The 26,478-nt window shown below is 40.7% G+C and overlaps 2 protein-coding genes across 8 annotated transcripts in view; one reads left to right on the top strand and one right to left on the bottom strand.

Moving 5' to 3' along the window:
• Positions 1-1,921: 1,921 nt before the first annotated feature.
• Positions 1,922-23,704, bottom strand: LOC117351970. Of its 3 annotated transcripts, XM_033927891.1 has the most exons (4): positions 17,387-17,515; positions 16,059-16,128; positions 10,995-11,095; positions 1,922-4,226 (listed from the first exon to the last, which is right to left on the bottom strand). In XM_033927891.1, the coding sequence occupies exon 4, from the start codon at positions 4,175-4,177 to the stop codon at positions 2,558-2,560; it is 1,620 nt and encodes a 539-aa protein (XP_033783782.1). In that variant the 5' UTR covers positions 4,178-4,226; positions 10,995-11,095; positions 16,059-16,128; positions 17,387-17,515; the 3' UTR covers positions 1,922-2,557. The 3 variants fall into 3 exon arrangements, with proteins under 3 accessions (XP_033783782.1, XP_033783784.1, XP_033783783.1); XM_033927893.1 differs by lacking the exons at positions 16,059-16,128; positions 17,387-17,515 and adding an exon at positions 23,600-23,704; XM_033927892.1 differs by lacking the exon at positions 16,059-16,128 and having other exon boundaries at positions 17,387-17,429.
• A 142-nt stretch (positions 23,705-23,846) lies between these two features.
• The window catches only part of USP47 (ubiquitin specific peptidase 47), a 114,537-nt gene continuing 111,905 nt past the window's right edge, over positions 23,847-26,478 (top strand). For 2 of the 5 annotated variants that reach the window (XM_033927888.1, XM_033927887.1), the window contains exon 1: positions 23,847-24,121. In XM_033927888.1, coding sequence (XP_033783779.1) covers positions 24,080-24,121 — 42 coding nt within the window. In that variant the 5' untranslated portion in view covers positions 23,847-24,079. Of the gene's footprint in view, positions 24,193-26,478 lie in introns of all 5 variants that reach the window. The other 3 variants (XM_033927886.1, XM_033927889.1, XM_033927890.1) reach the window with 2 other exon arrangements.

Raw genomic sequence — 26,478 nt, 5'->3', positions numbered from 1 at the left:
ATTTTGGTTTTGAGTGACTAACAAATATACCTCCCCTTTTATCAAACCGCGTTGACAAACAGCGCAAGCTAAATGCCAAGCCGCCCGTTCATATCCTATTGGCAGCTTGGCATTTAGCTTGCGCTGTCCAGTAGCATAGCTTGATAAAAAGGGGGGGGGGAGGGGGAGATAATTTCTAGTAGAAGATACCAGGGCAGTTTACAATGTTTTATTAGCAGCTTTGAGCCCTTTTTCTTGACGGATGATTTTGGAGACACTTGGAGACAAAAGGACTGGAATACAGGGGGGGCGCCGAAAAGTTCTCAGCACAACCAACCAACTTCCTACATTCTGAGCATTATTTTGCCACGGTAGCTGAAAAGAGCGTTATCTTACTTCATTAAATGCCAATTCACAGGAACAAAATTCTATGTTTTGACATTGTTTCAGATCATTGATTGCATCATCTACATATCATTCTCGTCTTGGTTAGGCTGAGAATTTTTCAGCGCCTTCTTGTAGTGCAAGCAGTTTCGGTCTCTGGTAACCAGAGCTGAGATTGTGATGTCATAATGCTTCATTCTGCCAATAAGAGCCAACCGCATCAGTGATGTCACAGTGGCTTGATTGTCCTATACTTGGTTCACTTTTATTACATACAAGGAGTGCTGAAAAGTTCTCAGCCCAACCAACCAACTTCCTAAATTCTGAGCGTTAATTTGCCACTGTAGCTGAAAAGAGTGTTACCGTATTTCGTTAAGTGCCAGTTTGCAGAAACAAAATTCTATGTGTTTGACATTGTTTCGGACCATTGATTGTACCATGTCTACGTCATTCTATTCTTGATCGGGGTGAGGACTTTTCAGCACCCTCTCGAAAAGTAGAGATCAGAAAAAGAAAGACTTAACTTTTATGCATGTGGTTGCAGTGGAGTAAATTGGGGCCCCACCTGTAGTTGCTCTAGGAATTTCTAAGATGAATTTTCTCATTTCGAGGGCCTTTTTAATAGTGACACTTGGGAACCCTCTCTTTGAACTACTACCACGGTGTAGCTAATATCAGTTTTTTTCTTCTCCTCCCCCCCAACAAATGTACACATCAGCAGGTAAGCTCTATACACGCAGATGTAAGCAAGCATATATTTAAAAACGCACAGTACAATAACATTTCTTAACTGAAAAACATATTCATGATGGAACAATGTAACAAAGCAAACCATACAATCTATTCAGTGGTGGCTGTGCACGGTATCTCCAGCTCTTTAATTTTTAGAAACAATACAGTTTTTAAAAACGTGCACATTTTGGACAAGAGCATGCACAAGAACAAAATATGTTGGGTTGAAAAAAAAAAAAGATTTGTACTATATAACCAAACCAAGTAATAAAGCGAAACAAAATAATAGAATGAAGGATGCCACAATCTGACCTATAAACAGAATAAAAATGGTGAATGATGTGGCAGACAGACAAAGGGCCAGGCTCTGCAAGCGATTCCTGTTGCATGGCAATCACAGTTAGCTGCCCATTACAGAATTGTGCTTAGCGGCACTTAATTTTAAACTTAGGTGCCTGCAATATAGGCCAGGGTTTTAAAGGCCTACATTATAGGCACTTAAGTCCTTTAGAGAATCGCACCTAGCAGCGCCTAAGTCTTTCTCCAACCCTAAACACGCCTACTTTGAGTGTTAGACACCACAAGGAGCCATGCAACAGATGCCAATCTCATGTAGAATCACGTCTAAGAGGATAGGTGCCCATTGCCCAATTAATTTTTTTCAATTATGAGCTTGTTAAAGCTCATAATTGATGTCAGTTTCTCCCTTAGGAGTCCTTTTACTAATGCGCTGGCCATTTAAGCTAAATATTATCATGCATTAACACGTCTATTATATTCTATGAATGCGTTAGCATTTAGCGCATGCTAAAACAGCCGGCGTAAAAAGGGGGTAAATGACTGAAATATTAAGCTTCATTATTTGGATATTCTAATAATTAAATTGGGGTCCCACCTGCAGTTGCTTGAAGAATTTCTAAGATGAATTTCCTCATTTGGGGGGCCTTTTTAACAGTAACACTTGGGAACCTTCTCTTTGAACTACTGCCACCATGCAGCTGATATCTCTTGTTATGTGAAACAAAGAAAGTTTGGGAAAATATGCAAAATTTGCTGGTATAAAATTTACTAGAAATTACTCCTTGTGCCTGGGCTACCCAATTCTGATTTGAAAGGAGTGAGAAGCAAAAACAAACAAACAAAAGAGCTGATTTTATTCATTACTTGCAAATCAGTTATAATATCAGATTATAACTGCCATGAGAAAAAGGTTGTGGAACTTCAAGTGTAAGAAAATGCAACAGATTTATAGCATCAACTGGTTACAAAATACGCGTATCAGCTTTTGGGTGGATAATGGTTCTTGAAAACAGATTTCCTAAATATGAAAACCTCTCATTAACTTACATGCACTTTTTCCCTAATCCTTACCAGGAAATGTCTAACATGGTATATTACATTATAGTATTACTACTACATAAACGCAGGAAATCTGATTACAGAAGGTAAAAGAATCCCGACTTCATTGTTGGAGTCTTGAACCTGACTTTGTCCTTTGTCTTCTGTTCCCACCAGATGATCGTTTTTCATTTTCTGCCTTTTGCTTCAGTAAAGGCACCATAGGAGCATCAATGCCTACTTCGCCTTTCCCTTTAAAAAAGTAGGAAGAGTTGAGCAGCATCTGAACAAACTTTCCTTCTTCAGATTTCCGAGACTGGCTGAAACTGCGTTTTTCTCTTTCTCGCTCATGAGCTATGGAAAGGGTCTTTGAATTTGGGAGCTGCTCTTCGGTGCAAAGTATGGGATCTTGCATAAGTTTAGGGCTTCGATGAATGCCTTTGCTTTCTTCAGACACAGGGCAGGAAGCTTGCTTAGGAGATAAGCTGCATGCTCTGACTCTACAAGGCAAACTCAGGTCAAGAGGTTGCACAGAACAACTTGTAAATCTCTTAGCATGGCTAATGGAAGAGGCCAATATCGGACAGCTAAGAAAATCATCAGTCTGAGTTGATTTATCTGTTGTAAGTATTCTTTTCTTCCTATTAGTAAATGATAACTTGTTTTCAGAAGTATGGCACCTCTCAATAGCTTTTAATTTCTTGGAAGGTGCCTGAGAATACCACTCCATCCTGTCCGTGGAAGTATGGTGGTCTTGCTCTGCATTTGTCTCTTTGCTATAACTTTGAAACGAACTACAGCTATCGGTGCTTGAAATCTGGACTGGTCCAAATGACTTCTGAGTTATGAAAAGATCTTGACTGAGATCAGCACTGCTACATGCTTCCTCTGGTTTTAGGGGCAAGGGCTTTGCGTGCTTCGGATCTTCCACACAGAGTTCACTTTCCAGGCCACCGGGTTTTATGTGTGGTGTCGTCGCAGGCGACTGAGAAGGCTCGGTGTTATATGGGCAGGCTTTTAATTTGTGGCCATCGTCTTCCACTGATTCAAAAGCAGGGACGGTTTTCTGATGCGTTTCTAAGTCTCCCAAATCAGAGCTCTGAAAAGCAGGCTCAAGCAACTCAGCTGGACAAACACCTTTGAATGTAGACACGTCTTCACAGCAAACATCAATGGTTTGTTCATTTTCTTCAATGAAAGAGGAATTTCGTGAAGGGTGGTAACACAGATATTTATATAATCTTTGCTGTTTCATTTGAGATCTATCTGTCTGCACAGGCTTAGGGCTTTTCCAGGACTTCTCATGCTTTATCTCTCTACACTTAGATTTACTAAGACATAAGTTTATAAAACCTTGGCTTTGCTTATCCTCCTTTGCTTTCTTGCCAGTTGCAGGGAAATAAATAGAATCAAGAGAGACAGATGGGTTCTTACAAGGATTATTTTTTTTACATTTTTTTTTCGACAACAAATTTTCTACATTGTGACTATGAATTTTGTTCTTTTTAGCCTTTTTATTCTTTTTGAAAGAAAGATCGTTTTCTAAAACACTCGTTGACAAGTTTGTTTTTTCTTGACTGGAATCTACATTTTCCTTTTCTGTACAGAGCTCTGAAAAGTCCTCCATTTCCATCGTCTTCCATTTTAAATTGCGTTGCTTGGATTTCTCTCGTTTTGTTCGAATCGCTTTCTTTTTTTTTTTTTTTCTTTTTGTTGCTTTCATTGTGAGCAAGGTATGGTCCATGGTGGCATAAAAGTTTTAGAGTTTCTTCATCTAATTCGTCAAGGATAATCTTAAAAAATGAAACAAATACAATAAGTGGTTCAGAGATCATAGAAAGATGCAATAAGACCTCATATACTTCAAAAGTATATGAAATATGATGTTTAGAAAATGATTAATAAGTCCCAGAAAACTTTATTCGTACTAAATATTTTAAAATCCAACAAAATAATTAAAACATATCTCATCTTTTAATGTTATATTATTTGGAATGCACTGTCAAAGTTTGAAAATCAATAAAGTTTAAAAAAGAAATAAATAAATAAAACTTATCTCACTGGAGCCAAGTTTTAGCCAAACACCCTTTTCAATGGATTTATAAACACCCCAGTCAAATATTCAGCCAGGGGTGGTCAGCTTTTAAAAAAAAAAATGCTGACTGTCAACAGCTAAACTAACCCTAGATACTCAGGGCCAGATTCTGTAAAGGACGTCTAAAAGCACAATGTTGAGCGCAATTCTATAATGCATAGATGCAATATAGGGAATCACACTCAGCGGCGCTGAGCGAATCTAAGCGCGCCTATATTGTTAGACATCCTTTGCAGAATCGCCTTTCAGGCATGGCATAGATGTCCTAATATATATGAATATCATTGGTGTGGCTATATAATTGAAGATATTCAGCTTGTAGTGTGTGTAGTAATATAGATGTCCTAATAACATCTATAACATTATCGTGTGTTAGCGTTATGATGTCATTTGAACAGTGATTTTATGCTGGGTTGTTTTTTTTTTTTACATTAAAATTGTATGCAATAAAGGGCTCCTTTTACAAAGCCGCGCTAGCGGGGTTAACGCGTGTGACTTTGATGTGGCGTGTGACCAAAAACTACTGCCTGCTCAAGAGGAGGTGGTAGCGGCTAGCGCGTCCGGCGGTTTAGCGCGCGCTATTACGTGCGTCAAACCGCTAGCGCGCCTTTGTAAAAGGAGCCCAAAATGTTGGCACTACTATTATATTTTATTTATTTATCTTTTAATTATTTATGTAACACTAATATTACATTTCTCATCTGTTCCTGTTGCCCGCGGTCAGTGGTGATTTGAACCAACAACCTCAGGGGGCTAAGGCTGTAGCTCTAACCACTGCACCACACACTCAGCCATTAAACCACATGTCGGTTCCAAAGCCAAGCTTATGTCCTCTTGATTCACATGCAGTCATTTCTCTAGGACACTGGTTCCCAAACCCTGTCCTGGGGGACCCTCAGCCAGTCGGGTTTTCAAGATATCCCTAATGAATATGCATGAGAGAGATTTGCATATAATGGAAGTGACAGGTATGCAAATCTCTCTCATGCATATGCATTAGGGATATCTTGAAAACCTGACTGGCTGGGGGTCCCCCAGGACAGGGTTTGGGAAGCACTGCTCTAGGATAAGTATCAAATATGCACCTTCAACATTTGTCCAATTCCTCTGTTTTCTAAAAATAAAAAATAAAAAACCCACAACCTCTTTTGGCCTCTGTATTCCTCAATCAAAGCACATGAAAAATATATATATAAATATTGCATACTAAATCTATTTTTTGTGTAAAGAGGACTCCTTTGCAAAAACAGGTGTACTTTAGAGCAGTGGTTCTCAACCCTGTCCTGGAGGACCACCAGGCCAGTCGGGTTTTTGGGATATCCCTAATGAATATGCATGGGGCAGATTTGCATGCCTGTCACCTCAGTTATATGCAAATCTCTCTCATACATATTCATTAGGGCTATCCCAAAAACCCGACTGGCTTGATGGTCCTCCAGGACAGGGTTGGGAACCACTGCTTTAGAGCATGAGCTGGGCGCTAGGTAGGCACGAGTTAGATGGACGTAACTTAGGCGTCTGCATATAGGTGAACGGGGCTTCTATTTTTTTAGGGTATAGTAAACTCCAGCCTTATCGATCAAATACCAGCAAATGTAAAGACATCATCCTTGAAGTACAAGTCAATAAGAATCAACATGTACTCTCATCTCTTAGCATTTGACATCCGGTACAGATTTTCATGGTCTACATGGCTACGGTAACAACCAACCACCTAAGAGCTCCTTTTACTAAGGTGCGTTAACAGATTTAGTGCACTCTAAAGTTAAGAAGCCCATTTTATTCCCATGGGCTTTTTAGCATGTGCTAAATCCATTAGCACGCCTCAGTAAAAGGAGCCCTAAATAACTGGTGCCGACTTAGTTCAAAACAAACTAAGGGCTCCTTTTACGAAGGCGCGTTAGGGCCTTAATGCGCGGAATAGTGCGCGCTAAAATGCCCCACGCGCTAGCCGCTACCGTCTCCTCTTGGGCGGGCGGTAGTTTTTTGGCGCGCGCGCGCTAAAAAAAACGCTAGCGCGCCTTCGTAAAAGGAGCCCTAAGGTGGGCTCACTCGGTCAGCCCCATTCAAATGTCTTACAAAGTCTGAGAAGTCATTGGTGAAAAGAAAGCCAATAGAAACAAAAGCTCAGCGTGTGCTTAAGATACATTGTATCTTATTGTGAAAGAGGCTAGTGAAGTCATAATGAAGGTAATTCTAAAAGAAGCTGCCTAGTTTTTTTGGCAGCAAGATTAATAAATGGGCACATTTACATATGTTCCTTGTCATATTTTAATCATGTTATCTTATCTTACATTATTCTAGATTATTTATATTTTGTTCCCCTTTTGTTTTGGTCCTTCTCCCCCTCTTTCTCTTTATACAAATTGTATTTCTGCCCTTCTCCATCTTGTATCGGTAAGTTAATGTTTGTCAGTGCGTTTGATTGTTTGTAGCATTATTTGTAATCTGTTTTTAACGTACGTTCTCTTTACACTTTGTTTTTATATTCTGTAAAACCGCTTTGAATTTTAATAGGGCGGTATATCAAATTTTTAAATAAACCTGAAACCTAAACCTCTTAGTAACATACACGGTCAAGTCACGGTTATTATAATCTTGATAACTTTTTCCCTAAACCACTTGCTGTTTTGCTTCTGAGTGTGTGGTTCTTTTTTATTTTTTTGTTTCTCTGTAAACTACTTAATCTTAAAAATGAACACACACCATTAAATATTAACCATATTTGTAATAACAGACATCTATTTCATGTAGTAGTATATTATGAAAACCAATAATTCTTTTAACAGGAAGAGTGATGCAGTACACATCATCATAGATTGATGACTCATTTTGTTCGGCAATGTCCACAAGTAATTTCGGAGCATAAAGGAATAAACAAAGAGATAAGGTCAGTCTTCTAAGACTGAAAAGTGACTCATCATTTCATTTAGAGAAGAAAGCAGCTGGCTTGCATTAGGAAACTTAACATGGGACGTGGCCTAAAAATATCCAAGTACTTGTTCTCAACAAAACTTTTCAGAGCACACCCTGTGAAAGATGTTAAAAAAAAACAACAAAAAAAACAAGCCGTCCTTACCGAGGGCCTCTTTGATCAAACATATTAGTGTGGGCTGGCGCAGCAAATGCATCCCATAGGGATTTAAAGGGCTTTGGTGCATTTTCCATGAGGCACTCACTAGCATGGCTTGATAAAAGAGGCTCTGAATTTCTAAGTGTGTGTGGTTACTTTTAAATGTACTATTTTCACACCCCTAGATTTCCCTTTTCTTGACAGAGGCCACTTGGTGAAGCGATAATCATCACATAAAAAAAAAAAAAGAAACAGAATGAAAATGCAAACACACAAAATCTGGTTAAGAAAAGTAGGGCCAGATTATAATAATAATAATAACAGTTTATATACTGCAATACCGTTAAGTTCTACGCGGGCTACAATAGATTAAGCGAGGTACAAATTGATTGAATTTAAGAGGGGGGAAGAGGAGAGCTAATAGGACCAGAAATGCGTTGTTGAGGAGAAAGAGATTAATAAGACAGAGGAATCACTATGGAGGAGAAAGAAGATGAGTGGGTCAGTTGTCTAGATACTTTAGGAACAGTTGAGTTTTTAGACGTTTTCTGAATTCCTTATAAGTAATGGGCGAAAGCAGTTGATCTAGGTCTTTACCCCACAATGCTGCTTGATGTGAAAGAAGGTGTTCATGGTGTTTTTTCAGTTTACAACCTCTAACTGGGGGGGGGGGGGGGGAACGAAGTAGGAACGAGAGCTTCTCTTGTGTCTCTTGGCAGAGAAGGAGAAAAGGTCAATTATGTATTTAGGGGCAAGTCCGTTTAGCGCTTTAAAGCAGAAGCAGGCGAATTTAAACTTTATGCGTGCTTCCATCGGTAGCCAATGTAACTGCCGGTAGTAGGGTGATACATGATCAAATTTCTTTAGTCCGAAGATAATGGTCTTCCAAAAAGGGGGAGAGGCCTGAAGAGGTCCAAATGACAAGGTTATGAAAACAAAAAAAGCCACCATTTTGAAATACTTTCAATTATATCTGGAATTTTGGGAATCTGTGCCATACTTTATTCCAAAGCTTGCTGTTTCTACGAGACTTAACTGTCTTGTATTAAAAAACAAACAAAAAAAATTATAACTTTAAACAAAGTAAATATGTTTTATAGGTAAAAATAAATAAATAAAGGTACTATTTTCAAGAAAGTTTTTTAAAAACTGATTTAGGGGCCTTATTACGAAGCTGCGGTAACACTAATGTGTGCTTTTTGCAGGTTAAAAAGCACCATCATGGGGTGCTCTCAGGCATCCTGAGGTAGTTTTTGCATGTGCACGCATTAGAAAATAGTTTTTTTTTGGGGGGGGTTTGCGCTGGGGCAAAGAGTAGGCATGTTATGCGCTAATCAGCGCGGCTACCATGCTGCAGGCTAACTGATTAGTGCATGGTCAAAGCATGAACCCTTTCCTGCCTAGAAAATAGGTGTCATAAGTGCTCATGCACTAATGGCCACACGCTAATAGGAAAATTAGCACATGGCCATTATTGGAAAAATAGAAAAATTGGCTATTTCCCAGCAGCGCTAAAAATGGTGTTAATATGCAGTAAAGACCCAAGCTGGGGATAGCGCAGGCCACTTTTTAGCACTGCTTTGTTTAAGGGATCCAAACTTATTTATTAGTTGGGTAAGTGGAATTAATTAATTCTGTAAGACAGTTCTCAGGACCAGGAAAATGTCTTGAAAAGCAATGGGCAGAAGTGACTTCTAGTAAGGGAAGTAAACGGAACAAAAAATTTTTGCCTCACTTTGAGTCCTGGCATCGGTAGGCAGGAGGAAGTAGATATCACTGTTGCCCAGACCCCCACTAGACTCCCAGAGATGATGTAGGTAGGCCTAGGGAGATTGTTTGAAAAAGGGGGGGGGGGGCATTTTGGGAGTGGAAAACCTCTGGCTGGGTATAGTAGCCTGGGGGGGACCTTGGCAGGAGGGGCCAATTGGGGGGGGGGCTTGACTGGTACATGACGGGGGCCTTAATTAGGGTGGAAACTTCAGACTGGGAGGGCTCACTGGCCAAGGGGGATTGTGATGAGAGGTGATCCGCCCACTCACATGGAATCCGGCTGCTGACCCCTTTAAGATCTCGACAGCATTGGACTGTAACATGATGGTCTAATGTTGTCAGAATGGTAAAATAATCCCACCTTTTGGTTGGGGCTATTTTGCAGCGTGCACCTAGTGCCCCTCTGCAAGCCGTGTTGCTTTACCAGTATTTGCATGTTTTGTATCTCATTACTATGTACCAGGCATAACTTACCCACCCCACCCCTCTTTTTTTTTTTAACTATGTCTGACAGAATGGACTGCCATGATAAATGCTCTGAAACCTATAGGAATTGAATGGATGTCGGAACATTTGCCGTGTGGCAGTCAGCTGCGCGACTTAGTAAAAAAGGAGCCTGTGCTGTATTAAGGCACTGAAGCCAGCATTAGAGCCCTAACACAGCTTGATAACTCCCCCCCCCCCCCCCCCACACACACACCTAGGTATTTTAAGGGAATATAATGGCTTGAATGCATGTCCCTAGCTTTCAGCAGAACTGGGGCTGCAGCAGCATATGCTTTTGTTTGCAACTATCTGGGCATTTCCCACATTTTTAGTAACATAGTAGATGACGGCAAATAAAGACCCGAATGGTCCATCCAGTCTGCCCAACCTGATTCAATTTAATTTTTTTTTTTTTTTTCTTCTTAGCTATTTCTGGGCAAGAATCCAAAGCTTTACCCAGTATTGTGCTTGGGTTCCAACTGCCGAAATCTCTGTTAAGACTTATTCCAGCCCATCTACACCCTCCCAGCCATTGAAGCCCTCCCCAGCCCATCCTCCACCAAACGGCCATACACAGACACAGACCGTACAAGTCTGCCCAGTAACTGGCCTAGTTCAATATTTAATATTATTTTCTGATTCTAAATCTTCTGTGTTCATCCCACGCTTCTTAGCCCTGTCCTCTCTCCCGTATAACCCAGCCACCTGGCATAGCTCCTTCTAAACGGGTACATCCACTTCCTTGGGGATAGCAATTAAGCTTCGCCAACGGCTGAGACCTCTTTTACCCAGCAATTGTGAATGCTGCTTCTACATCATCCCTAGTCCCCACATGCAAACCCAGAGAGAGTTGGGCTTAGGAATCAGATGTGGTGGACCACTTCAAACATAAAAAGTGGGAAAAGAAGTAAGACTGTTGCTTTCTTAAAAAAAAAAAAAAAGACATTTAAATTATAAAAAATACTATAAGCCAACCTGTTCCAAATATATGAAGAACCAATTTATCTGGTCAAATAGAATTAGAGAGCTCTGAAAATAGCATATTAACTCAAACCAACATCAATGAAAATTCTTCTGTATGGAATTATCCATTGGGGGGTGGGAGAGGGGAGAGGAAAAATAAAAATGAAAACCTACTGGTTCTGTGTGACAGACTCCTGCTACAGGAAAAGATTTTGAAAGAGAAGGCTGACACTTGCATTTTTTCTTCTTGGAGTGTTTTGAAGACATTTAATTCACTGGAAAAAATACAAAAAACAAACAAACACCTTTTGTGGTCATTCTGAAAGCTTATCGAAAAAATGTTGGAGTTAAGATTGTGCACAGTTTTATTCATTTACTACCTTGTAGATGAGATAAAGTTTATTAATTCACATTTCTAAATGTTCCATATTATTTTGACTCTATTGTTATGTCCATTTTTTCCACCATATACCATAAACCTCAAATCCTAGCCATAATACTTCAGCGTGCTTTTGGATCTGGCTATAGGTCCCAAATCATATAACTGAGTCAAGAGTACAAAAGCATAGGGATTAGGTAACCAAGGGTAATTAACAGTGCATTCTTCTTTAAAATATCTGCCTGTTTATTTTACATAGCATTCCATTACACTGTGATCTTCTAAGGTCCCATTTGCATTGAGCGAAACAATACTCAAGTCATTTGTCTAATACATTATAAATAAGATGATGAGAAAGACTGCAAAAGTATAACTAATGCACAAGAAAGAACATTCCAGCACAAAAAATCATGGTATGACACCTAAACAAGATAAAGTTAGCATGGGGGAGGGGGGTCCAATATTAGGAAATAGTTATTCAAAGAAAGCAAGAAAAGTTTAAAAAAAAAAAATTCAGGAGAGCCTGAAGTAAGCAAAAACACAGAAAATCCTGAATTGTGGAGTCTACAGTACTACCGTTTCCCCGAAAATTAGCCCTAACATGATTTTTGGGGTAGGTCTTAATATAAGCCCTATCCCCGAAAATAAGCCCTAGTTGCCGGCAGCAGCAGCGCTCCCCCCTCGCCATGCTGACCCATCTCTCCCTCCCATCCGAAACACGAGACAGGAATACCTTATAACAAACCAGTAGCGTCAGCACTCAGCAGCAATCTACACAGGCTGCTTTGCGGCCTTCTGTCTCCTGGGCATGCCAAGTGCTGATGCTGCCGGTTTGTTATAAGGTATTCCTGTCTTGTGGTTCGGATGGGAGAGAGAGATGGGTCAGTGGGAAGAGGGGGAGGGAGGTGCACGGTGGTGGCAGGGGGATAGAAAGATGCTACACAGGGGGATGGGAGGAAGGGAGGGATTGAAGGTGCAAGGGTTCTGCTGCACAAGGGGAGGGAGGGCTAGAAAGATACTGCACAAGGGGATGGGTGAGAGGGGAGGAAAGATGCTGCACATGTGGGGAAGAGAAAGGAAATAGGAAGAATTGGGATGGATATCCCCGAAAATAAGACCTAGTGACTTTTATGGGCCCCAAATTAATATGACAGTGTCTTATTTTTGGGGAAACACGGTATAATAATAATACATAATTCTCATATACCATCAGACACCAGATGTTCAGGAATAAAATATAGTCTCAGAGACCATAAAACATACATTTAAAAAGTACTAAAACGTGCGTGAAAATACATAGTTCAGGAACTAACATAGGGCTCCATTAACAAAGCTGCGGTGCAGGTTTCTACCGTGGGCCGACGAGGTAAACGCTCTGATGCTCACAGGAATTCTATGAGCATCAGAGAATTTACCTTGCTGGCCCACGGTAAAATCCTCTAATGTAGATTTGTAAAAGCCAGTGATAATTTGGAATGAACAAGTTATCAATAACAGAATAAACGCTTTTAAAATAACCAACAATTTACAAAAACACATATAATTTGATTCAAGTCTTAATTAGCAGGATGACAATTTCACAAATTTGGTGCTACAGATTTAAATATATTCTTATAAGAAAATAAATTAATGTGCAAAGCTAATGACAGATCCAATTTGCTACAATGAATCAACCTATCAGGTCTATTCTGAGGTCGTAAACATAGTAAGCCAGTCAAAAAACAGAACATAGCCCATTTAAAGTCTTAAAAATGATACTTTTGGAACTCTATACGAGCCTTAATGATCAGCCAATGAAGTATCAGCCGAGAATTAATCCCGTCCTACTTTGATCTAATCAAGATAAGTCTAGCTGCTGTGTTTTGGATCAACTGTAGTCAAGCCTATAAGTTTTTGTAACTCCTAAGTATAAGATATTGCAGTACTCTAAAAAAAAGAAAAAAAATTGCATGAACCAATTTCTGCAAGTCCTCAACAGAAAAATAAAAATGAATCTGAAGAATAAGGTATAGCTTAGCAAAAGACACAGAAGTAACATGGTGAATCAGTGTAGAATCCAACATTGCCCCTAAACTCTGAACAATTGTCTGTAAGATTACCATCGAACTCTAATCTCAAACTTGGAATAAAATGGTTTCTCCCAGGTATAGATGCCTTTTCCACATTTCATTTATTATTGGACCTTTTTAAATAGCTGCGTTGCCAAGAAGAGCATGCAAAATGCCAATCTTTTCCTATGCATGTGTAAGCCCGAGAGCTTTAATATCATAAACATTTAAGTATACAGGTATACGGCTTTTCCTTATTATGTCCGGGATAGCCATGCAAATGATTACTCGCAATTGGAAGAATTGGGATCACCTTAGTTTTCCTTTTTGGTGGGCGAGCTTATGTTTAACTTATAAATATGAGAAAATGAATGCTGACATGCTGGGGCTTAATAAGATATTCAAATTAGTTTGGGGTTCATTGATGTCTTTTGTAGATTTGCTATATTTGTCCTTTATTTTCCGTTGTTTTTCACCCACACATCCAGAAGGTGGAAGCAGGAAGGGGGGGTATATCTTTTGTTTTGGTATTATTCCTGATGGTAACGATGGATGGGGGAAGGAATTTTTATCTTTTGTATAGATACTGATTGATTTTAAGTGCTTGGTTGATTATCATTATTTGTATATAAATTGTATTGCACTTTTTGTTGGCATTAAAAACTAAAGTTTAAAAAAAAAAAAGAAGTATACAGGTAATACTGAGCCCTTGATCAGTGTTTTTACTTTAATGCTGGCTATCAGTAGACGGCAATGATCATCAGCCACTATCCCCTGATTCTACGAAGGTTGCCCAAACTTAATATTTTTATTTCTTTTATTTTAGTATTTATATACAGTAGACTCTCTGTTAACTGGAACTCAATTAACTAGAACTCTCAAGCAAGCAGAAAAAAATTTAAGGAAATACTCTAATACTTTAAATAAAAATGAAAATAAAATCATCTTCTGGTGGAAATTTAAGTGTAAACTTGGCATGCCACACCTGAGTATGCCCACGCTTTGCCTACCATAAGTCCGGTAGATTTGAGCGGCTTCAGAGTCATTTTCACAATAATTCACACAGAATGTTCCCGCCATGGAGATTGAGATAAATTCCATCATTGGAGAATAAGTTCTTGAATTGTTTTACATTCATTTGCTGGCGGTTGGGACAGTGGGTGCTGTGATGGTCCCATTGGCAAACCTTGCTTGGTTCACTATACTTTAAGCAGTTGGGTTGTGGGTCTGAGCACTTCACATTATATCTATTTTTTAATTACTATTACTCTTTAAGATATGTTCTGTGATTTATTAGTGGGTTATATGTATCACAGAATTTATCGAGTTACTTCCCAGTTAATCTGTAGGTTAAATTGGAATACCGTTTACTGAATCTGGCCCCGTCTGGACATCCAATCTACATATGTTTTGTACACTACACAAAGCGTTATTTATTTTTTAAGAATTTTCCTCTGAGGGGGATATGGCATGAGCAGAGAATTGGTGTGAAAGCATTAACTAGATAATGCATTATGATTAACATGCACTAATTGGTCATGCAAAGTTAATTCAGGGGCACTGAATGCACTCTATGTAGGAAGCACTAAGGCCCAGATGCTACAAAAGATGCCTAAAGTTAAGCGCCAAGATCGGCACAGCTGGCCGATCTAAGCGCCTAACATTTAAAAAGCCTTAATCGGAGCTGTTAATTAAAAACTGATTTAGAATCAGAAAATAATAGTAAATATTGAAGAACTAAGGCCAGTACGGGGCAGACTGTGCACGGTCTGTGTCTGTATGTGGCCGTTTGGTGGAGGATGGGCTGGGGAGGGCTTCAATGGCTGGGAGGGTGTAGATGGATTGGAGTGAGCTTTGACGGAGGCTTCAGTAGCTGGAACCTAAGAACAGTACCGGGCAGAGCTTTGGATTCTGGCCCAGAAATAGCTAAGAAGAAGAAAGGAAAAAAAAAACCCCAACAAATTTTTAGATTGAATCAGTTGGGCAGACTAGATGGACCATTGGGGTCGTTATCTGCTGTCATCTACCATGTTACTAACTAATTAGATGATAGTGCCCAACTTGGTAGGCATCTACTCCAAGCACCTACCAGAAAATAGACATGGTTACAGGGCAGATCATGGGCATGTTTTGCATTAAAGGGACAGATTATGGGTGTGTTTTGACCCAGATACACTCATTTAGGCCTGGCTTAAAGAGTGTGCCTAAGGTTTCAATGCCTACCAGTACCTTTGGCCACTTTCGCTACCGCTGGGTGCCTAACTTATGATTGATACTTGAGCTCCTTGGCACCTAATGTTAGGCAATGTTTATAGAATCAGGGCCTAAATATGTGTATCACAAACATCGTAGTCAGTCAGCCTGTGCTAGTGCCGTTCCTTCTTCAGAACCCCTCCCTCCCACCGGCGTAGTGATAGCAGATTCAGGGCCCCGCCTGGAGGGCCTCCGCACATACGAGGACGTTGACACGAAGTCACACATGCGCGTGATGTCATCGTGTCAATGTCCGCGCATTTCCGGATGCCCTGCAGCAATGGCCCCGAGTTTAGTGTGCCCCGACTACAAAAAGTTTGTGGGACGCTGGCCTAAATGTTCCTGTGATAACCTTAGTGACGGTCTGGAAAAAAAGTCTTACAGTGCCATGTAAAATCTGGGAAAAGTCCCACATTAAACACAGATTCTAGTACACTTTAGTAAAAAGCCCCCAAGGTTAGGACAGCCTTTGAATATTGTCTGGTATAGTATTATGCACCTACCCCCAGACTAAGGATTCTTTAGTTTTTAACAGAAAAGAATCGTAGCTTAACTGACCTTTCGTTGGCTATGGTGAAGATAATCTCACCTGGCAGCTCTAAACAGAATTTTTCACTCTCCTTTGAACCTCAAAAAAAGGTAGAAAAAAATACAAACTTCTTAAGACCTGAATCAGCAATACAGGAGCTACGTCTATGGTAGTATTACACCCATCTTTGGGGAAACTATATTTTGTCCTGACGTACAGTACTAGTTCTGTGAATGCAATGGGCCTTGCCACCCCCTCCCCCTTAACAAGTGAGCACCATCACTGTGTCCAAGGACGTACTGTAGTGTATAGGTGTTGAATTTTGCACCCAATTATCATTTTGAAAAGTTCACTCCCTACGGCCCTAATCCTCGCAAATAGCTTTTCCACCTACACATTCTACAGCACATGAAATTAGGGTTACCATATGGCTCCAGAAAAAGGAGGATGGAATGGATTGAAACATTGCTTTCAATGGAAATAAAAGCCGGGTGTCTAAATCCGTCCTCTCTTTTTTTCTGGAGCCATCTAAAATGTATGTATATACCGTGTTTCCCCGATGATAAGGCAGGGCCATCAAATAAGACAGCCCCCCCTTTTTAGAAAAAAATGTAAAATAAGGCACCCCCCCCACAAATAAGCCACCCACCGATACCTGCGCTTACCCAAATCGGGTGGTACGGTGGGTGACTCCGTGTGGTCCCTCCGTCTACCGTATTTGCCTCCATGGCTGCGTGCCGCGCCTCGTCATGAAGTGAAGAGGAGGAAGTGACAGGACTGCAGCGCGCGCACGTGACTCCACGCAAGGAAACACAGGCAGCTTCCCTCATCCCTCCCTAACGGAGACTGCAGGAGTTTGTTCACGGCCAGAACATCCAATACAGGTAATAAAATTCTGTTTTTTTTCAACAATAACTGTGTACTGTAGTCTTCTTCATGGGTAAATAAGGCATCCCCCCGAAAATAAGCCCTAGAGCATATTTTGGCCTTCCAAAAAAAATAAGACAGTGTCTTACCATCGGGGAAACAGGGTATATATATATATGTGTATATATATATATATATATGTATGTATATATAAATATTTTTTTTTAATTTTATTTTTTTACAATGTAACTAACGTTCAAGGCTTTGCAACTATTTGCTAACACAGCTAGTACTTTAATACTTGATGCATTAGTTTATGTCCCTTACTGTGTTTTTAATGGGATGGAGCGAATAGAACGGGTTTTCCTGTCCTCCTGGCAAGAAGCTTAACAGAACCTAAGGGCGCCATAGGGGAATTCCTCCCCCCCCCCAAAAAAAAAAAAATTAAAAAAAAGGGCTTTATGTTTTCTTCCCAACAAATATGCCTTACTTGATTATCGCACAAATGGCAGTGGACAGTGACTGCTTCGTTAGTTAAGTCCCACGTTAAATCTGCTCTCTTTTTTTTTTTGACATCTACTGCAGGTTTTCGCGCTTTTCTTTCAAGCCAGACCGGGACCTCGGCTGGAGGCGCACGCGAGTCTAATTGCTGGCTGCTTCCCGCGCGCCCTTTCCCTCGTGCTGCCCGAGGACAAGCTATTGGCGCCCTGTGAGCGCAGGGGGCACGCTGAGGTCAGCCGGCGGCGCGCGGGCAGGGCCGCACGCAGAGGTCAAGCGGAGTCCTTCCGCATCACATGCGCAGTGGGGAAGGTGGAGGGGGAGAAAGTAGGGACTGGTCTTTTAATTCAAAGGTCGGAGCAGGGCTAGTGGACGTTAGTTGAACTTTAGTTCTTCCAGCACTCCACCCCTCAACCGTTATAACTTTTTAATCCCATTGAACCCTTCTATAATAATACATACCAATAATCATAATCACTCCAACACCACAAACCCTAGAAAAATACCATAAAAATGTAAAATAGCCATATTGTGTCAGACCAATGGTCCATCTGGCCCAGTTTCCTCTTTCCAACAGTGTCCATCCAGATTACAAGTACCTAGCAGAAACCCTAACAATAGCAACATTACATGCTACTGATTCCAGGGCAAGCAGTGGCTTCCCCCATGGCTGCCTCAACAGCAGACTATGGACTTTTCCTCCAGGAACTTGTCCAAGCTTTTCTCAAACCCAGCTACACTAAGGACCTCTTCCATCAAACTGCGTTAGCAGTTTTTAGCGCAGAGAGCCACGCTGAATGGCCCGGGCTGCTCCCGACGCTCATAGGAATTCTCTGAGCGTCAGGAGCAGCACGGGCCATTCAGTGCGGCTCTCTGTGCTAAAAATGGCTAGTGCAGTCTGATAGAAGAGGCCCAAAATGCTGTCACAACATCCTCTGGCAACTAATTCCAGAGCTTAACTATTCTTTGAGTGAAAAAATATTTCCTCCTATTTGTGTTAAAAGTATTTCCATGTATGTCCCCCTGGTTTGTGTACTTTTTGAAAAGGCAAAGAATTTATTTACTCTTACCTATTCTACACCACTCAGGATTTTGTAGAGAAGAAAAACTGACCTGAGGACAGAGTCCATAGAGCAAAGGGAAAAAAGTATTTTTTTTAACAAGTTCTACCATGCAATCATTCCCGTTATAAATATCACAGTAAAACCTTTATTCATTTTTAAGATAAGGTCAAATATGAGGCCACTTTTTCTCAGATGCTTTTATGCTGCAGATGGTGGAATGGAGAAGAAAGATGAAACTGTATTTGTTGAGGGAAATGTAAGTTAGATTTTGGCACTAGTATAGTATCCCATTCTTTCATTTTATTCCTTCATGGATATGCATGTCAGAGAAGGCATAAACTGCTAGGAGTATATGGAAGTGTCAGAGGTTTCAGTGATGTTAGTATTAGGTATCAGGCTCATTTCCCTGTTGCCCCAAGGACTTACATGAAGAGGAAAAACTTCCTCTCAAAACTCCTCCCTGCCTGTTTTCTTAAGTAATGGATATCCCATACACATGGGCAATGGTATTTTCAAACTCAGAATAAGACGTCCAAGCCAGAACATCACATGTATTTTTGAACAAGATACAGCCTGTTTGAAAATGCTAGAAACATCCAGTATGAACATTCATTTTACAAACTGAAATGTTAAAATTATAAATAGGGCATAACAAGGGACATGACAGCATAGGCATATCCATTTTCTAAAATGGCCACACAGAAGTCTATGCAGAGCAGAGGGGTAACCTAATGGCTAATTAGAACAGTAGACTGAGACTTAAGGATCCAGGTTCAAATCTCACTTTACTCATAGCTGGCGACTTAAATATCATCACAGTATTTTCAGTCAAGCAACATTTGGGCCATTTAAGTAATATTAAGGCCCAAATAACACAACTTAAGGCCCTAATGCTGCTTAATGAATTCCCCACTAGACATTACTATGAATGAAACAGGTTAATCAGATGTTTGATTTTCTCACTTATTTTCAAAATAAGTTTATTTATTTGCTTTTTGAATGAATGCTTACAACAGTAGTAAATTCAGCCCAATATGATTCTTCAGTACATTTTCTCACTTACAGGCATATGAAAATATTTAATCATCTAAGAATAACTTTCCTTGGTAATATGTCTGCGTTTATTATACAGGCGCTTCTTCAGAACACATTAACTCAGCACTACAGATTATTCTTAATTTGTTTGGATTTAGCTCAAGCTTTTGTCAGCAGCAGTTCAAGGCAAGCTGTAAAGTAAGTGACAATTTCTTTCACATTTTTTCTCCCTAGAGAAAATAGACTTATTGCTCCCTGTACCGAACTGTAAAAAAAAAAAAAAAAAAAAAGCTTTATTTACAATCAATTACAAATCCAGGTATTCCATTGGTAATTTATTGTCATAATCACAACATTGTAATTCATTTATGCTTTGTAAAGAATATTCATTGCTGTTTATGGACTTGTAATTTCTTGCAAAATCTCCAGGGAGCACTAAGTATTAGAGAGCAGCATTAGTTCTATTCTGCACCCAAAAGTCAATATGACTTACACATTTAATAAGCTGGCAGCTGGTCAGGCTGGACTGTAAATGTAATAGTGGAAGCTCTTTAGATCTGAGCCCATGCTGAGGCTTCTCCAAATTGTCTTTGCTGTGTGCTCATGTTTATACCATACTCTAGACCTCCATATAACGCTGATGTTGGGGTCCAAGATATTTGACCATTTTATAATTAATCCATATTGAGTCTACAATGCAACATTTACGGCCTCTTTTACAAAGGCGCGCTAGTGGCTGCGCTGCGCTAATGGCCCCGAAGCCCGTAGAGATTTAAAGGGCTTCGGGGCCATTAGCGCAGCGCAGCCGCTAGCACACCTTTGTAAAAGTGGCCGTTAATTTATTTATTTGTGATATTTGATATACCATCAGTGGAAAAAAAATTACACCATAACAGTTGACAAAACTGAATCCGAATTGGTAACAATAATAATAAAAGCAAAAAAAAGGGTCTAACCCTTGACCACTTTATAAGCAGAGCTGGTGTTGGCTATATAGGGGCTCAGGACAGAAACTAGGAAGCGGTCTCCAAAGGCCACCTTCAAACTATGTCTCCTTCATCTTCAAGCAGGCTTAAGGTAAAACATTTGCATTAGTATTACCATTTACAGTGCTCCTCATTATTATGCAAGTCCAAATATGCAATTTGCATTAAACGTCACAAGATCCATTATTCACAGAAAATTAACTTCAGTTTTAAGCTGGTGTTATTTTTCTTTCTTGGGAATATTGGGCCATGTGTATCAGCCTGACTCTCCAAGAGCCATCTTAAAGGGGTAGGAAGTTTTCTAATACTCCCCTAACCCCTGGACCTAATGGATTTATCCCTGGTGAGGGGTGATTCAGAAGTGATTCCCAGTTGCTCCTGTCTTCTATGCTGCTAGGTACAAAATAGCACTGATCCAGTGGTGTAGTAAGGGGGGGGGGGAAAGGGGGCAGTCTCCCCTGGATGTCGGAGAGAGTGCCAAAACCGATGCGGGCAGTAAGTTGGTGGCTGCTCGCAGCAAAATTAAAAATGGATGGGGAAGGGGTGCACGTGCAGCAGGGGGAGCAGGGAAGAGAGTGGCGGAGGAGCACCACTGCCTTGGGAGCTGCTCATCCTCGCTATGCCACTGCACTGATCAATCCCTAGCAGTAGTCTTGTGGTACTACCACTAGAGGTCAAGCTGCTAAATAAGGTAAATGTTTGGCCTGCAGCAAAGCAGGGTAGATGCTTGCCCTGCCAACAGTTAATGAATAGGCTGTCAGGTAAGATTTGCCTCTTTGTGGATGATACCAATATCTGCAAGAGTAGACACCCTTGATGGTGTGAATAACATAAGGACCTAGAGAAGCTTGAAGAATGGTCTGAAATTTGACAGCTAAGATTTAATGCTAGGAAATGCAAAACCCGAGGGAACAATATAGTTTAGGGGGTGAAGAACTTTTGTGAAAGAAGAGCAAGACTTAGGTGTAATAGTATGTGATGATCTTAAGGTGGCCAAACAGGTTGTAAAGGCGATGTAAAAGCCAGAAGGATGCTAGGGTGCATAGGAAGAGGTATGGCCAATAGGAAAAAGGAAGTATTGATGCCCCTGTATAAGACTCTGGTGAGACCTCATTTAGAATACTGTGTACAATTCCGCAGCTTCAAAAAGATATAAACATGATGGAGTTGCTTCAGAGGAAGGCTACTAAAATGATGCGTGATCTTCATCATAAGTCATGTGGGGACAGACTTAAAGATCTCAATTTGTATACTTTGGAGGAAAGGTGGGAAAGGGGAGATATGATAGAGATTTAAATACCTATGTGACATAAATGTACATGAGGTGAGTCTCTTTTATTTGAAAGGAAACTCCGGAATGAGAGGGCATGTGATGAAGTTAAGAAGTGATAGGCTCAGAAGTAATCTAAGGAAATACATTTTTTGTAGAAAGGGTGGTAGATGTGTGGAATAGTCTCCCAGTTTAGGTGGTGGAGACAAAGACTGTGTTGACTTCAAGAATTTCGAGAAATAAGAATTTAAAGTTAAAAAAAAAAAACTGGGATTAATGAAGATTGCAGCCAGTTAGGGTTATGCTACCCGTCTGGCAATCTGATGATCCCGATTTTCTAGAAGATAATATTTGAGCTACTATTATCCCTGGGCATTTAAGCACTGAGTTGTGAACTGAGTATACATGAGGAGTCATGCTGCCAGCTTGCTCTACTCCAGTGACACAAGGAGGAGAGCAGCTTGGCAGCATTTCTTTAGCTGGCAGGGGTTTCAGCATCCCCACTAGCAAAAGTAATCTTTTTAATGCAGTAGTAGGATTAGATTAGATTAGTAGTGGAAGAAAGAAATGCATTGCCCCAGTTACCCTTGCCCCCCCTCCCCTGAACAGAGGGCTTACTACACCCCTGTTATCTAACATGAATTTCAGTGTATTTCTAATCATTATAAATATATATGTTGTGTAAAATAATAATACTTCTCAGCACTTATTTATTTACTGTCTTTTCATGGAAAGATTCACCCAAAGTTTACAGTAATTGGGTATGCCTAAGTACTTTCCCTATCTGTCCTGGCAGGCTCGCAATCTTAACAATTGAGTCTTAGGGGGGGAGAGGGAATTAACCAATGGGTGCTATCCTTGTTAGCGTGTGCTAAATGCAGTCATTATGGACCTCTTTTACAAAGTTGTAGCAAATGCACTGAAGCCCATTCAACTCCTATAGGCTTCAGAACACTTGCTGCAAAAGAACTGCTACTATGACTTTGTAAAGGAAGCCCTATGGGATCTTTAGTGTCTTGTTTATTTTTGGTATTTATGTACTGCTTATCACCTAAATGGTTTACATTCAAGTTCTCTGGTATTTCCCCCTATCTGTCTTGTTAGGTATTAAGTGACTTGCCTAGGGTCACAAGGAGCAGTGCTAGGCTTAAACCTACAACCTCAGGGGGCTGAGGCTGCAGCCCTAACCACTAAGCTACCGTTCAAGTTAACGTCATGTTAGTTAAGCAATGGAAGAGCCACGGTAGCCAACTTTGCAAAATGACTAGGGGGTGCTAAACCTAAAGGAAAATAGCCTTCCTTGGACAAATTGAAGGCGTGCGCTCAAGCACCCACAGAGTTTCTGAAAGGTCACTTTGGGAAGCCACAAAACTTAGAGACTTGAAGAAAGCACAGATGGTTTATTAGCATACGTATGCGACTCCCGAGCTCCAAGCTGGCTTCAGAAGTGTCGAAACCAGGACATTACAGAGATATTTATACATTCTTCTGGCTAAACAACTGAATTCTAGAAAAAATTGTTTACTTTTCTTAACAATCATTGGTGCTAAGCTCACACTAGCAGGTCACTTATCTAGACCCTACAGTCTTTCTGTTACATGTCGTTTATGCTGAGATAACCATAAGAAGTTAGAATGTCCAAGCTAACACCCAAGGCAGACAGGCTAGAACATGAGATAAGTTAGGTCTGCAGCTAAACATAATTCAGCATTTTATTAAAGAGAAAACTTAGTTCAACACTTAAGAAAGCCAGTCCAGACTCCTTCATTTCAAGTGCAGTAAAAATTTGATATACCGCCTATCAAACTTCTAAGCTGTTTTACATAATAAAATCATTAAACAGGACTAACTGGAACAAAAGGGTTGGAAGTAGGAAATGCAAAAAGAGGGGGGGGAATCTCAACCGAGAGCCAAAGATCCCACTGCAATGCACGCGTCAGGCCAACCATCCCCGCTACGCCGAGGCTTGTCCGGCGGCCTCGAGCGCAGAGGAAGTGACGTCAGCCGGGATTTCCACCCCCCCCCACCCCTGCTCTCGCGAGACGAGGAGGCGGCCATTTTTCCATTCGCCTCCTGTGCGCGCAGCCTGTCACTGCGGCGGCTGTGGGCCGTCTTTCGGGCAGGGGGTGGGGGGGGAACCGAAGCTTCGGCGGCCGAGTCTTTTTTTTTTTTGTTTTTTTATTTCTTTCCCCCTCCCACCGCGCCGTCTTCTTCCGTGCCCTTTGGGAGAAGGATGGAGGTACCCGCGCTCCGCTGTTGACCCCCCACTACCACGGCTCGAGCCGAATCCCCTCTCCCCCCCAACTCCCCCAGTGCGCGCGGCGGGAGAGATGGTGCCCGGCGAGGAGAAGAACCACCTCGTACCCAGAGAGGTGAGGGAGGCGGGAGAGAATACCGACCGGCTTCCCCCCCCGGTTAAACGCGCTGCTCTTTCTAGTAACCGGTGAGCCCTGGCCGGTCTTGACTGGTAAATGATGTCCCCGTTGCCGGGGTGCTGACTTCCAAAGAAATAAAGCGCCTGCGGGGACGGGAGGGGGGTCCTGGTTGGGTGCAAGTTGCCTGGAATGGGGGAGGGGAGGGGGAGGGCCGCTGCCAGGTCCGATGACAGGTGCAGCTGGTGTCCGGGGAGAGTGAAACCCGAAATCCCGAGTCTCGGGTTTCGGAGGGTTCGGCTGTCGTTGGGAAACGAGAGGAGCCTTGGCAGCTCGGGCTTTCCACGGTGACATGGCTCGTAGGCCCGAGTGACGTGGGCACGATGCCGGTCCTGACAGCATTATATACGACCTAGATCTTGCAAGGGTTTCCCTCCCCCCCCCCCCCCCCCAGGAAGAAGCAAGATCTATGTTTCGTTTGCTTTTACGTTAAACGTTCATGCTTTGATGCAGGGCCATATTTAGGTCTTGTGAGATCTTGCATGTTATGTGTAACTTGAGCACTGCAGATTTATATCTACACCGGACCTGTCAGGTTCTTTTTGATATGCTGTTTAGCTTCACTAGTACTTGTGAAAGTGTTTTTTAAGGTTTTAACGTTTAATATAACTCGTTATTCTTTGGCCGTTCAAGCCAGAATAGAAGCTGTTGTAATTTTATTTGTTTATTGAGATTTATTAACCACCTTTCTGAAGAGATTCAACATAAAACTTACAATTTTGTTAGCAGCCTAACAGTAGTAAAAAAGACCAAATATAAAGATAAGTGCAGTGAAAGAGGTAAAGTTAAAATCAATAAATTGAAAGTTAAATAATAGCATTACCATGAAACAGTTTAAAAATACAGTATAGGGATCCTTTTACTAAGGCACTACGCTAAATGCTAACTTGTCCATTATATCCTATGGACATGTTTGCATGCGTTAGCATTTAGCATGCGCTAAATTAGCATACTTATTAACAGCACTGAAATTCAAATAGAGATATACATGCTAAAAAGGAGACATGATACTTATTAAGCATCTAATGAGCACAAATCAGAACATTTACATAACATAGGCCTTTTTTTACTAAGCTGCGGTAGTGATTTCTACCGCGACCCACAGTGCTAAATGATCCAACGCTCAGAGGAATCCTATGAGCATTGGAGCGTTTAGTGCTTTGGGCCACGGTACAAACCTCTGCTGTGGCTTAGTAAAGGGGGGGCATAGATATGATGCTAATGCCTTTTTATAATACAGCTTATCCTGAAGCTGAGGAGTCCATGGTGTGGAATTTTACAGTTTAACCAAAGTGTGGAACTCATGTGTTACAGTAAATCTTATTCGCCTTATAGCCCAGTTGAGTCCCCTACAGACTTTTTTTTAAAGCATAGTAATAATAATAATATTAATTTTATTTTTGTATACCGCCATACCCAGGGAGTTCTAGGCGGTTCACAACAGTTAGATGAAATAGACAATGCGGTTGAGATTGAGGAACATAACAAAGCAATCATGGAGTCAAACTAGTTATACGTTTACAATTTAAGTGAGGGAGAAGATTAAGTACATTACATACAGAGAGTATATACAATGAATTTAAGAGAAGGAGATGGATACATACTAGTTATACGTTTACAATTTACTGTAGTACTTCATTTAATTTTATTCTGGTAAGCTCTTCACATACTGATAAGTGGATATTAATGGCAGAAGTTAGCATTTTACTAAAAAAATGTTGTCATTTATTTCAGTACTGTATATCCTCTTTAAAATGATTGAAGAAAACTATTTTGTAATAGACTTTCAACCTTTATGTGGCTTGTCTAGTGATGGACTTTCAACCCCTATGTGGCTTGTCTAGTGATGTCAATAGAAAAATATGCCTGAGGCATGTTTGTGAATTTAGTAGATGATCCAGTGTAACTTGAGGAGTCTTACTAGGAGTATTTTTTTTTTAAGAAATCCAACACTTAGTAGATATAGAATTGCCTCTTGTCTTTATGTATAATTATATAGAAACATATGCATCATTTATATAAAAAATATTAGAACATCTCTAAACAAAAGGAAAGGAGATCTTGGAATAAGGCCAGTTATTTGGAATCATCTATTTCTTTTGAATTCAAAGAGAAAATAATCTTATTTTCTTGGGAAAGCACAAAGCTTATCTTTCAAGCCTATATAAGTATGAAAAGTAAACTGGAGAACTTTTAGAATGTGTGTTTTCAAATGACCCCCCCCCTTTTATGATGCCACGTTACACTGTTTTTTCACTGCCACAGTGGTATTAGCTCCAATGCTCATAGGAATTCTG

Source organism: Geotrypetes seraphini, chromosome 19, assembly GCF_902459505.1.
Source record: "Geotrypetes seraphini chromosome 19, aGeoSer1.1, whole genome shotgun sequence".
In the NCBI taxonomy this organism is placed as follows: Eukaryota; Metazoa; Chordata; class Amphibia; order Gymnophiona; family Dermophiidae; genus Geotrypetes; species Geotrypetes seraphini.
Note: the sequence above shows the minus strand (reverse complement) of the source record. Positions and strands in the feature narration are given on the sequence as shown.